General features: G+C 39.8%; 1 protein-coding gene across 2 annotated transcripts in view; it reads right to left on the bottom strand.

The window, feature by feature from the left end:
• The window catches only part of RIMS2 (regulating synaptic membrane exocytosis 2), a 355,451-nt gene that overhangs the window by 295,292 nt on the left and 45,608 nt on the right, over positions 1–14,551 (bottom strand). Inside the window, exons 2-3 of one of the 2 annotated variants that reach the window (XM_033155715.1) lie at positions 13,828–13,860; positions 13,346–13,432 (exon numbers count right to left, since the gene is read on the bottom strand). The exons of the other annotated variant lie outside the window; for it this stretch is intronic. Coding sequence (XP_033011606.1) covers positions 13,346–13,432; positions 13,828–13,860 — 120 coding nt within the window. The remainder of the gene's footprint in view (positions 1–13,345; positions 13,433–13,827; positions 13,861–14,551) is intronic. 2 annotated transcript variants of the gene reach the window in all.

The following is a 14,551-nucleotide window of genomic DNA, read 5'->3' as shown; positions in this document are numbered from 1 at the left end:
ACAGTGGTTAACCCACGGTAAGAGGGTCACAATATTTAAAAACTGATGGTGGAAAAATAACAAAATTAAGCATTACTACATTTATGAAAAGTCTGTCATTTCAGCTAATATATTATATACAGCAGATAAGAGCCATCTGTTTGAAGCCAAAAAATCTGTTACTACTGAGAAGATATTACCCACACTAGTAAATGCAGAATTACCTGTCTGTAAGACTTCATCTCACGTGACAAAAATAAACAAGTGCCAAATAATAGATCAGTCTACCTTAACTCAGAAATATAACACCCCTGGACATTACAGTATCAGGATTAGAATGAGTTCATTCCACATCATTTACAACATTAATGAGAATGTTCAATTATTAAATAACTTGTATCCTTTTACTGCTGCAATAGTATTGTTCTTACTTGATGGCTTTCCTTTTTAATGAATAGGAGATAAGCATAGACAATGCTGGGTGTGCTAGCATAGTCAGGGATCAGGAGTGTTTACCACTCCATCATCTAATCTTACGCTGTTCAGAACTGTGTATGTGTGACCAGGGGGGTGGGGCGGGGGGAGGCCTGGAGTAATACATGTTGCTTTAGCCAATTATGCCCTGCACTTGTACAGTTGGTGATGCAATGATTTTAGTGCAGCAGATTAGAATTGTTTCTATAATTAAAACAAAGTTTAAAAAATAGGGCAGAGTCACTGGCAGCAAACAATACGCAGAGAGAATTATTTGACAACAGAGGGCAAAACATGATAAAGCCAAGCTCTCACATAGTGAGGGAGATAGGAAAATAAACTTAGATTGGGGATAAATGTCTGCCCTTGCTATATATTGAAACAGCAACTCCCAACCACAGATACAATTGTACCACAAGTACAATTCAAGCATTTACCAAGCCACTGAAAGTCTACATTATGTGGGGAAAGATGCATCTTATCACCTCCACCACATAAACAGTACCATGTATGAATCAGACACTCTATACAGAGACCCAACTGTGCAGATGGACAATTCACATGATCTTCAGCAATCATGGTCAGGGGTGGTAGAAGTTGTAGTCAAATAACATCTGAAGACCACAGGTTCCCTACTCCTACTCTAGCAGCTGCCAAGCAAAAGCCTCACACATGATAGGTAAAAGGTGAAGGACGCATGGACAGTTAAGTCTAGTCAAAGGCAACTATAGGATTGTGGCGCTCATCTCGCTTACAGGCCGAGGGAGCCGGCATTTGTCCACAGACAGCTTTCCATGCTATGTGACCAGCATGACTAAACCACTTCTGGCACAACGGAACACCATGACGGAAACCAGAGAGCATGGAAACGCCGTTTACCTTCCCACCACAGTGATACCTATTTATCTACTTGCATTGCTGTGCTTTCAAACTGCTAGGTTGGCAGCAGCTGGGACAGAGCAATGGGAGCTCACTGCATCACACAGATTCGAACTGCCAAGCTTCTGATAAGCAAAGGTTTAGATCACAGCGCCACCAGCTCCCGTAACACATTACAGGTAAAGATAAAGGTACCCCTGACCATTAGGTCCAGTCGCAGACAACTCTGGGGTTGTGGCGCTCATCTCGCTCTATAGGCCGAGGGAGCTGGCGTTTGTCCGCAGACAGCTTCCGGGTCATTTGGCCAGCATGACTAAGCCGCTTCTGGCGAACCAGAGCAGAGCACGGAAACGCCGTTTACCTTTCCGCAGGAGCAGTACCTATTTATCTACTTGCACTTTGATGTGCTTTTGAACTACTAGGTGGGCAGGAGCTGCGGCGAGCAATGGGAGCTCCCCCCTTTGCAGGGATTCGAACCGCCAACCTTCTGATCGGCAAGCCCTAGGCTCAGTGGTTTAGACCACAGCGCCACCCACGTCCCCCTAACACATTATTAGACACTGCTATTAAGGGTGTTGGGGGAACATACCCAAAATGAGGATAAACTATTAATTTCATTTCTTAAAAGAATGCAAACTTGTTACCCTTTGCATGTAGAAATTTCTAGGTTCAATCCCCAGCATCTCCAGGTAGGGCTGGGGATGTTTCCTGTCTGCAACCATGGAAAGTCACTGCCCGTCAGCATAAATGCTGAGCTTCCTATGTTCCTGCCTGACTTCTTAATTACAGCCAGTTCTGGGGGTGGCACCACCTGTTAGCCAACTCCTCAATATCAGTCTGAGGAAAGATTGAAGCAAAACTAGATTTGGTTGGCAAGTAATTGATTCTGTTAACCCTTCTGCCTTCTACCCTACCAGTTGTAATGGGCACCAGCCACTACAGTTCCAGAATATGTATCACTTTAAACTTGCTTAAATTAAAGAACAAAGAATCTACACAGATACAGAAACCCAACACAGGGGGCACTTCCAGACCGTCACTATTTTCAGGAGGCATTCAATCAAATGCTGGTAAATTGTTGTTGTTTAGTCGTTTAGTCATGTCTGACTCTTTGTGACCCCATTGGTAAATTAAGGCTGCTCAATTAAAGCTGATTTGGAACTCTTGTGCCATAAATCTGCTTCCCCAAAAGATTGGACAAAAAAACCCCCAAAACTTCAGAATAGTTTCTAATTTTCCACATGAGTGGCTTTAGATATCATTAAGTGTTTCATTACAGCCTCACAGCACCACCCTTCCTTGCTTTGTTTGGATACGTAATGAGTAATAGACTGTGAATATGTTAAAAGAAAGAATACAAAATCATATGGATGGGAAAGAGTTGCAAGGATTGGCTTTTTATTATAATAGTTAATTTAAAATGTCCATCTTTCTATGAATTTGTCTTGTTGATTATTTGGAATTCTTCTCAGATATGTCTATATATTCTGTAACCACTCTTTCAATGTTTGAGCTGTTTTTTGTCTTTCCAAAGCTGACCAATGCATAATCTTGCTCCTGGTAATACACTAGCAACCAATTTTAAGTTGGTATTTTTCACTTCTGTTTTTAATATACACAGAAAGGTATTCTTAGAGCTTCTTGACATATTATATCCTCTAATTTCCTGTACTGTGTTGAGAACCATATTCCAGTGCGGGGGTTCTTTGCTGGAGCCTCCCCCGTGCAGGACGAGGTCAACTGCACACGGGATACCAGTTGCTGGGGATCTGCGGCCAGCGTCTCACGTGCGTCCTTGCACGGGCGCCGGCCAAGCCTGCGAACGGGACGGCCGATAATTCCGGAGCTTAACTCACACCGCGCCGTTGTCCGCCAGGCTTAATCTGAAGGGTGCGTGAGTAGTTCGGATGAAAAGGTGCCTCGTAGATGTACCTGCAGGCACTTGCGACCTCCTAAGTTGTTCCCTTAAGTAGCGTACCCAAATAAAAGGTGGCCAAAACTACGGCCAAGCAAGAGCACTAATAAACTACAAAAAATTCAATTAAGATGAAATAAAGACAGACAACCACTGTTTCTTTTGATGGCTTTGGCTAACCCGCATGGGCTATTGCTTCTCTCTATGCCTCGACTGTTCTAAGACTATCTAAGCTAGCTGATCCTGTACCGCCAATTCTTCCGCAAGACTAACCTATACTAAAGCTAAAGCTAGCTAAACCTTTACCGCCAATTCTTCCGCAAGCTAACCTCTCTACCTCCTGCACGCGCTTCCAACCCAACCAACCCGTTCCCAAAACCCCGACTACCTGAACGACTGATCAATCCTGACTATCTGCCCAAAACGGGGAGCCGCAGCCTTTTATTGACAACGAACAAGCAACGTCATGATCAATACTTTTACCAATCAGAACACTGTTGCTGCCCTTGAAAAAGGCGGGAAGCAGATTAACTGACCATTAACAAGTTTAAACCTTTAGAGCCAAAAAGTCTAAGCGGAGGGATCTCAGTGGCAAGACGCCTACTGAGTCCTGCTTTCACTTTCGCTTTTACTCGGAAGTATACGTTAAATAGTGCACACAATTGACATTACACAAACATAAACAATCGCGGGTGCAAGGACACCCACGGAGTGTATTCCCACATTCCAGATGTGGTTTGTTGTTGTTTTTTACACAACTCCAGAAAATACGAAGATAGCCAGCCCCTAATCTCCTACATCTCCAGCAAAATACAGTGGAACCCCAGGTTACGCACACCCCAGTTTGCAGACGTTAGAGTTAAGAACACCCGCAACCCAGAAGCGTTCTCGGAGTGCACGCAACCTGCACACGACCCCCAGATGCGCAGAACGCTTATGCATACTTCGCGCATGCGCAGAAGCGCTCAAATTGTGCTACTTCCATTTTTCGGGTTTTTTCGTGCGTTCGGGATATGCACGCACGCGTTACACACGGCAACCCGGAACGGATCGCGTGCGCAACCCGGGGTTCCACTGTAACTCTAAACCGCTGAGCCTAGGGCATGCCAATCAGAAGGTTGGCGGTTCGAATCCCTGCGACAGGGTGAGCTCCCGTTGCTCGGTCCCAGCTCCTGCCAACCTAGCAGTTCAAAAGCACGCCAAAAGTGCAAGTAGATATAGGTACCATTCCAGCGGGAAGGTAAATACCGTTTCCGTGTGCTGCTCTGGTTCGCCAGAAGCAGCTTAGTCATGCTGGCCACATGACCCGGAAGCTGTCTGCGGACAAACGCTGGCTGCCTTGGCCTATAGAGAGAGATGAGTGCCACAACTCCAGAGTCGTCCACGACTGGACCCAATGGTCAGGGGTACCTTTACCTCTACCTTTAATTTATGGGGTGTAAGATACCACCAATTGGTGGATTTTTTAATAACTTTCATTTAGATAAGTGCTTATTAATGTTTTTGATATTGTTTTAAAAATCCATATCCATTTTGTTTGTCTTATGGTCAAACAGAAATTTCTCAAATCCCTTTTCCACTTTCTTTTACATGCAATATTCTGCCTCTTCTGCAGGTTCCACTGCTGCTGCCAACAATCTTCAGCCACATTATGGCCAAAATTCTTTGGCTACTTGCTAAGTCTCTTCAGGAGCATCCAAGCTTCCCAACATCCATTGCCAACTGTGATGCTGAAAGGTAGCACAGTTTGTTTAAATGTGCTTGAGAAAGATCTGACTCAGGTCTACCAACCGTAGGCTTCAATCTGCTCTGCACCAATAGTTCCACCCCCTAAATTGGCTATGATTGGCGAGTTTGACTTTGAAATTAAGGAGAGTTCTGACACTCCCCATGGTTGGCCAAGGCTCATGAAGACACCAGCCAGCTGCACAGGAAGGCCTATGCCCAACCCCGGCCATGCCAGACCACAACTGCTGCCAAAGTAGTAAGAGGTCTTTTCTTTATGTTAACATATATCATTATACTTTCAAATTTAGTATTCTGATAGGGTGGTCTATATTTAACTATTATTTGTTCCATAATGTGTGTAAGTTGCAGATATTGAAACATAACCAATCTTATCACCTGGTTATATGAAATTATATGCCCAACTTTCAGCCAGTTGACCACATGCAGCAACTTTTGTTGGAACCAGGTTTGTAAGTTTATAGTAGAATACAGTTGATTCTCTGTAAACACATTTATTAGTATGGAAGTTAAGGGTGATAAAGGCAGGAAAAGACTTTCTGAGATACAAAAAGTGATGGGGAAATGCACTGTTATGTGTATGTAGGATAACATTGCTTTGACACAATGTCATCTAACCTCCCTGCAACCAAGTAAGAATGAATGCTCATTAAATAGCCATTCTGCTCTTAATCTTCCCGCAAACAAAGCAGCACGAATTTCAATAAACTGATGATCCAGAAACACGCAGACATACAGGGTTCTAATATTTACTAAGCTGGTAAGAGTGTTCAAGTGACTGAATACAGGCTTGCCCCTCTCCTCTCTACAAGCCAGATGATCCAGGTACTACATATGATCCAGGTACTACAGCTTGTGAAGTTCAGTTAGAACTTTTGATAAGATATTACAGGAAAATATATGTTTCTAACCAAAATAATAAATAAAACTCTTTGAAATTAAATCACAAGATTCAGAAGCCCAACCCCGTGCAGATTTACTCAGAAGTGAGTCCTGCAAATTCAATGGGGAGTTTACCCCGAAGTAGGTGTGTATAGGATTGCCACCTAAAATGTACTTAACTGAAGCAGAATAAGTGAATGAATAGTGTGCGCAGCAGGTAGAGAAGAGCTTACAGTAATGTGTGGTGTGAGTAGGTCAGTCTAATAGCCTGGTTGTGAAAATAAGTACAAAAGAGTGTTATTGTTTTCATAAATGAACTGTGGGAGGGCCTATAATGACATACCATAATACCAACACATATTAGGCACGGTCAATGAAGATGGCCCAAGATAATATGGGTAAGCTACTGGCACAGCTGAAAGATATAATTAAACACATATAGTATATTACTTTCACTGTTAGCAACACATGTATTTCCACAGCTAATACTGACAACACTGGATAATACTACTAGTCCCCATTCTGGCTTTTTATTGAGGAAATTCCATAGAAGTACCGTCAGTAATGATGTATCAGGGTTGAGACTCTAAATGTATAGGTTAGGCCTAGGAGCCAGAATAGAAAACATACAGATTTTTAGACAAAGTGATAGGCACCATTGTGAGCCAAGAAAAGAAAGCCAGGAGGAATCTCATTATATTACATTGAATAGAATTGTCTTGACTAATCAGAACACAACAATGCTGTTTGGTTACTGACCCACAGATATATGGCTCCAACTCTCTGCTTTCACTATAGCTTTAGGAGTCTGGTCTGCAGAAGTCTAATATCATAATATTTTTAAGCGCATATGTGGGGCTACTTCACGCTTTTTAAGTTCACACTTAAACACACAACATGAAATTCCAAATTTATAAAGTTTTCTACTCTACTTTCTTTTCCAGATCCTTTCTTTGAAGAAAGCAAGCTCCAGCTCCCCAACCCCCACCCATGGGGGGGGGGGGAAATATGGGATCTTCATATCTTTTCCTATTCAGGACAAAAAGCAGCTGAAGTGGCATATTGAAGAGAAAAATGGTTCACCACTCAAAATTCCCACTTCAAGTCACCTGCAGCTACTTTGCATTAACAAAAACTCTGATGAGAAAATCAGTTGTGGAACTACAAGCACAACCATAACAGGGCCTTAAAACTTTGAATATTAACAATAAGGTGGTATATATTATCCCTTTAGTTTGGTACATGCAACACCACAATAATAGAACCTCAGCTAGAATGTATACCACAAAATAGGAAAGGCACGATGGGGCCAAGAGGATGCCCAGGTGGTTAAAGATCACAGGCAAGAAGGTTTCCTTGAGAGTTCCAAATAATAAAAACAAATTCCACAAACCAGTTGCTGCTAGCTATATATTCTTCTCTATTTAGTATAATTATTCATGTTGTTCATTGACTTTAGCCTTTTTCAAACAATGTTCATTGAATACATGGAATAGAAGCAGGATCCCCATGTCTGGCCTCCACACATCCAAGAAATGAATAGAACACATGCATGTACAAATTGAATATGTGTAGGCTCTATGACATTATGAACCTTACAAAAATACATCTCAGATCCTGCATGCAGAACTTAAACATGTATAATTGGATATACACACACTCTGTTCGGACTTCCAGCTAAACATACAGAGATCAGGGACGGGACAGGACAGGAGGCACAATACTGCACTCCTCTCCATATGTGTGATTATCACCTTAGCAGATCATGGTCTAGTGGTTCTTTTTGAAGTACATGAGCTCATCATGAGAATCCCAATAGCCATGGCCCCATGGAGAATCCAAAAATGCAGATAGGTGTGACAATCCATTTTATTTATACATAAAAATAAGAGCAACTGCACATAGCTGAGCCAGCCCACCCAGGAGGCAAGGTGAGGCAACTGCCTCAGACGGCAGTATTCACAGGGGCAGCAGATCCCAACATAGATATTTACTGTGCCCCACCTTGTTACTGATGTAGATCTTCACTCACCCCTTCTTCCCTCATGGGAGGGAGGCGGGAGTTCGCCTCAGGTGCCAAAATGTTTTGGCCCTGCCCCCGTACATAGCATAATATTCAGAGGACAAAGCTAAAATGGGTTAACTCTGCTTGTCATTGATTCTGGCTCCACCTACTGTTGGTTGGTTGCCTTACATGCTACCAGTTTCAAGAGGCACTAGTAACCACTACATAAACTTGTTTATATCACATCAGCTCATGCAACATTCAGATTTTAGCCATTAAGAATTCTTAACATACAAACAAATAAGATTACATGTTTATCTAACTTCCAAATTGCTTAGGAATGTGGTTTTATAAAACAAACTGGAAATACCAGACACGCTAAAATGCTTTTCTAAAGAAAAAATTAACACCCTGTGACTGTTGAGTAGTTAATAGCAACCCCTAGTTAATCTCATATTTCTGAATATTTTAATTCTGCAGTTTTATCAATCTGAACCTACACACATCAGGGCAAACCTAGGTTTTTCAAATTTTAGTGAGACCCTGTGTAAGGCCACATTTCACCTTCTGTTCTGTTCAATTCACTACATCATAGTTGCAACATCCTGTGGTGCCTCCTAGGCTTGGTGTCCAGTGTGGTGGAACCGGTTGCACTGCCCCAAATCTGCCTCTGCAGAAATATTTGCTTACAGCTCTGGTTTAATATTCATGAACTATCATCGTAATGTATGTTTTGTTTCATAGCTCTGATGGAAGCTGTTGGTATACCCCATTACATGAACTGGGTTCCTCTTTAAAGTTAGTTTTCAACATAAAACAGAGCTAAATAAATAAAACTTAGCTCCTATTTCAGAATTGTCACTAAAATTAAAGCCTAACTTATTATAAATAATATAGTTCAATCAAACATGTATTTTACAAGCAACATAAAAAGACAAAATGCTTTTGCTACTGTTACAGGTAGGTAGCCGTGTTGGTCTGCCATAGTCAAAACAAAATAAAAAATAAAAAAATTCCTTCCAGTAGCACCTTAGAGACCAACTAAGTTTGTTCTTGGTATGAGGTTTCGTGTCCATGCACACTTCTTCAAATACTTTTGCTACTGTTGTGCATTCTCTTCCATTCCTTTCCTTTAACGTCCACATATTGACTCATTTATCAATAGACACATGGGTACAAGCAAGAAAAGTAATCACACCCAAGTATCTGGAAAACATTTCAATTTGTATATGCTTGAGGGAAAGAAATGTAACACTGATATACTAAAACAGACCTCAAGGGTAGTGATGTAGGGTTGCCATATGTCCAGAAATTTCTGGACATGTCCTCTTTTGGGGGTCCCAGATGTCCATCCAGGGGGAATTTTACATTTTAAAGCAAATGTCCTGGATTTTGGGTTTTAACATATATATTTATTATTTTTGTTCGTGGGCAGCTCCGGTTCAGGCCCAGATGACCCAGGTTCTGGTCCAGGCTCTGGCTCTGGCATGGACGATCCGGGCTCTGGCTCTGGCGTGGGCGGCTCAGGCTTGGGGGCGGTGAAGGGTCTATCGGGCAATTGTCCAGATTTTTACCTCTTGGAATTTCGCAGCCCTAGGTGATGTCACTGAGGCAAGATGGCATTACTGCTTCTTTCTTCCCCATAAGCAAGAATAGCCTAGCTTGCTCCAAAATAAAATCTTGCTCAAACTTTCAATATTCGCAAGTGGGCTATGAGCTGCAGAATCTGAGGATCACAAAGTAGACTCTGGATGACTTGTTTTCACCTCCATCTCATATCATCAGAGAATCACAAGTCCAGGCCACAGCCATTTTCAAAATGGCTGTCAGGGCTCAATGCAGTGAAAACAACAACTCAGAGAGACCAGAAGCTCCATTTGACATGGCAGCTTTACTTACCCTTATAAAAAAAAATGTCTGAGGACTGGGGTAAAGTACTGAAACCACTGAGAGAAGTTATTTTAAAACTCACACAAACAGTCTCAGATGTTTCAACAACAGCTAATGAAGAAATGGAACCCTGCATAAAGAACAGAACTAGGATTTAAAATATTTTAAAGCCTCAATCTGACATCAAACTGCAGCTTCAGGATGTGCAAGATTGGGACCACCACTAGAATCTATGACGTTGCGGCGCTTTGGAGACACCAACCTATGTGAAGCTTTTGTGTCCTGGATAAAGGAAATACTTCCTGACACCATTATACAAGCAGGCGATATTAAAAGGATACACAGAGCACTCCATCCATGAAAAAATGGTGAGCCCCTGAGATACATTATTGTTCACTTTAGCTCCTTCATAATTAAAAATGACTTATTTCCAAAGATCAAAACACTAGAAAAAAAATCATAATAGAAAATTCAATGATAAACATCTATCAGGATCTTTGTGCAGGAACGCTGCAATGCAGACATGAACTTAAAATTTACACCATAGCAGTCTGTGAAGCAGTCATAAGGTACCAATGGGGTTACCCATTCAAACTCCTATTAAGTTATGAAGGAGTAACTAAAGCTGCCTCCACACAAATGGAAGATAAAAAATTATTAAATCAACTGGGCCTGCAACCAAATGAAGACAAATAGCTGAGAGAAGTAGGCAGTGGAGAGGAAGACACAGAATTTAAAGGAAGAACGAGATTGGCAGCAAATGAAAAGAAGGGAAGAAAACCAAGATGAAAAAGAACCTGCCCCAAAAAGCAACAACAGCAAAAACGTCACATAGATGGCTTCGTCTCTGCCTGAAGTACCACTAAATCTACCAACTACAAGGAACAACCATTTTGTGCACATTCAAAGCATGTGTGATTGTGCATGCATGCACCATTTTCAGACCTGCAAAAGGGCAGGCTTATGTGCACTCCGCTGATGTGCGCAATGACTCAGAATTCACCTCCAATGAAAATTGGGGGTTGCCTGTATAAGTCTGACCAAGAGCTATGAGCTCTATAACTAAAATGGACTTATTTTTCTTTGCAATATAACCATGTACAACCATTGCTTATGGGGGACGGGTTAATGCTTATGACCCCAAATTTCATCTTAATTCATGAGCACTTGGCGCATGAAGGAAGAGATTGACTATTCTGCTCCCAACCAGAGGTATAGGGATTATTCTGTTGGGAAGGTTGAGGGATTAGGGCAGGGGGAGGGAGAGTTTGAATGTTGAAGTTAATCCCTGTTGGAATTAATGGCATCTTTATTTTGTGCTGATGAAATATGATAACAATACTGAAATTACTATGCTGCATAATAGCTCTATTGCCTGGTATATGGTGTGTAATTTTAAATTAATCTTATAGTGCCACACTTAGCTGAAATATCTTGCAACGTAAATGACCTGAGTACACCAATTAAAAGAAGAGGGATATGGTCTGCTTTAGATAACCCAGACCTTAAAAAAAAACAAAAAACACAACACACATTAAATAAATAAATAAATAAATAAATAAATAAATAAATAAATGGAAACACAATACTGATACAAAATCCTTCCTCCAATGCAGAGGTGGAAATTGATACACTTCACGAGGTACTTCCAAAAGTACAGGGTCAGCAAATTTAGAATAAAGTCATAAAAATGCTTTAAAGATAGCACATTGCTATACATGTGCCCAGACAGACTATATAGAATTAATCACAACACAGTCAACCTCTGCTAGTGGGAATGCAATTTCCTTGGCTCTCTAGTACACACACGTGGTGGTTCAACCCCAAAATTATTCCCTTTTGGGAGAAAGTTTTTCAACTAATTAATTTAAATGATTGGGGAATCATTACAACCAGACCCAAAATAAGCCCTATTATCTTATTTTACCCCTCAGATTAATAACATAATCAATAATGACTTCATCCCCCATTTATTAACTGCAGCTACATTAGTGATTGCAAAAAAATGGAAGAACTTTAAATGCAAATCTTTTTGAAGCCTGGATTTCCTGGGTATGAGATATCTTGCTTTGAACAAATTAACCAATTCACAAACAAATATTGATCAAGTGGAAGAATCACACCTTCTATTCGACATGGTATCCTTTTATTGACTTTGTTATGACAATCAAACATGGTTTTCATCCTTCATCAACTCATGGAAACTTATGGAGAGATATTTTCATTTGATTGCCGTTCTTGAAACATCTAAAACTACAGCCATAGCCACTATTTTTCTTTCTTTCTGTGCAGTTACTAAGCTCTGTTTTTCTTGTATGAGTATGTTTTGTTATTTGAAATTAAGAATCAATTAAAACAAAGAACAGACCTTAAGGAATGGCAAAAGTTAGAAGGGTAGTTCAGTGATAAAGTTATAATCAAATTTATAGAAAACAAAAGATTTTCAAATAAATTCAGTATGAAAAAATCACTAAAATATATTCATAGGCTTTCAAAAGAATCACTTTGCATTAAATCAGTAACATTAATTTGAGGCTTCTCCACTGTATATCAAGAAAACTAACAGAACTTTTATCTGTCTCAGTCAAACAATAAGTACACTACCTGCATGTAGGATTCTGATTCACAGCCTGGATTTTTAACTATAAAAATTTATTTAAATACCATAATCAAGTTGCAAAGCCCAAGTAATAATACAATATAATGAATGAACCATGTTCAGGAAGATCCAAAGACAACTCTCACACACCAGTAGAGGTGTGATGGGGCAAACTTTTTGTCCCATTTCTCTTTAGCCTTTGTATTACTAGCAGATAAATAAATAATATTGATGCTTCAGAATAGTTATTTGGTTGACATAAGGGAGAGAGAGAGCCATTTAAATAAACTTAAAAGTAATACTCAATGTACCCTTATATGTTCAGTTTTTAATATCCTTGATGTATAATTCTCCAACACTAGATTAAGCTTAAGTCTGAGTCTCCGAGCTTTGCCATTTCTGTCACAACCATCACATCTTTAAATTTAAAAATGAGCCATTTTTTCATATGGTTCTCATTAAGGGAAATCCATTTCTGCATGATGGTAAACACAGAAGACAATATCTGCCTTGCAACTTGACAGATATTGTAAAGGAATGACACAGTGATGATGCAGGTAAATATGTGTACATAAATATTGGGGGCATTCACACAACTGATCTGAAAAATCAAGCTCTTCATGCATATAAGTCATCTTAATTTTGAAGGAGTTCTGCACATGAAGTTCATGAAAGAAGCTGGTCCCCTACAGAGCAGGAAGCATTCCTAACCAACCAAACCTGAAGCCAGGTTCAATTTCCTTTTGCCAATTAAAGACTGAAAAGCAGCATCTGTTACATAGCTAATCCTATAGATGTTAACTGAGCAGTAAGTCACAATGAGTTCAGCAAGACTTACTACCCAGCAAGCATGCACAGGATTGCAGCCTCAATTTGAAAGATGTTCTTATAAGGATGCTATATATTATTTAAACATACTCTGTGGTATGTTTTAATGCTACAGCAGTACTTAGTCTACATATAGCGGCTTACTTACGTCTGGGGCTCCTTTTCATTTTGTTGTTTTTGCTGTGGCTGAAGAACGTTATTTACCAGCTCAGTGATCCCACTAAAGGGAAACCACCTGTTTAAATAAGCAAATAATGTGACTGAATAACCAAATAAAATCACACTAGCATAAATGCTTTCTTACCCAATAATAATAGTCATATAAAGGCAGAAAAGCTAAAGCCAATGGGAATGTTCACTGCAATTAAGTCAGCCACTAATAGGATGTAAGGGGAAATAAAGTTTTACATTTAAATAGTCCAGAAGCAGGTAGCAAGAAACTACATCCAGCTAATATGTGGATGAAGTAAGAAGCTGCAAGCAGCTCTTACAAGCCAATCAGAAAGCAGATGACTACCAGCAGCCTATCAGATATTAGTGAAACCTAATACCATCAAAAGGTGCAGAAAGCAGAATATGGCAAAGGTAGAGAAGTCAAGCCCACTACACTTTTAAGATTTTTTTACTTACTGTGTCGCTTGTGGTTTTTGTTCTTCTTTCACCCTAAAAAAATAAGTTTGTGCAGCTGAGTGCAGTGTACTAGAACACAAATCCTATCTGCAGTCCTCACCCTCTCACTCATTTGACTGGCAACAGAAAAAATGCTGTCATTTCCCTGTTCATTTTCCAAAACTTGTATCTAGACAAGTTTTCCACTAGGCTAATGATATTATTACAATATCACAAACACATATTTTTATGCTGTGAACCGCCCTGAGATCTTCAGATGAAGGATGGTATACAAATTTAATAAATAAATAAAATAAAAACACCTAAAATTCTTAATTACTGTTGTGACATTTCGTAATTAACACCTAGTTCTTTCAACAGAATTAATTTAAATAATGAAAATTAATTATTTTAATTAGCTATGTGACCTACAGCATATATTGAACCATAAGCTAATATATTAAATTTAACATTATTTTAGTCATTATAAACAATAAAAAGGGCTACATATAAAATATTTTTAAAAATTTAATGAAACAGAACAAACTGCAAGTATTTTGCATCTCTTCACATATTTGTAGAAGAGTTAATCACTAAGTAATCTCTCTGTTTCTCTGTAAAGTAAATACATTAAGTTTGTGATAAAATGCTTGGCTCAAACTGCAACTCAAAATGTGCTCATCAGAAGCACACAACAGTGTACAAATCCTAAGAGCAAGTAGATAAAAGCGAAATTTCATCCTCC

Source organism: Lacerta agilis, chromosome 7, assembly GCF_009819535.1.
Source record: "Lacerta agilis isolate rLacAgi1 chromosome 7, rLacAgi1.pri, whole genome shotgun sequence".
Taxonomy (NCBI): Eukaryota; Metazoa; Chordata; class Lepidosauria; order Squamata; family Lacertidae; genus Lacerta; species Lacerta agilis.
Note: the sequence above shows the minus strand (reverse complement) of the source record. Positions and strands in the feature narration are given on the sequence as shown.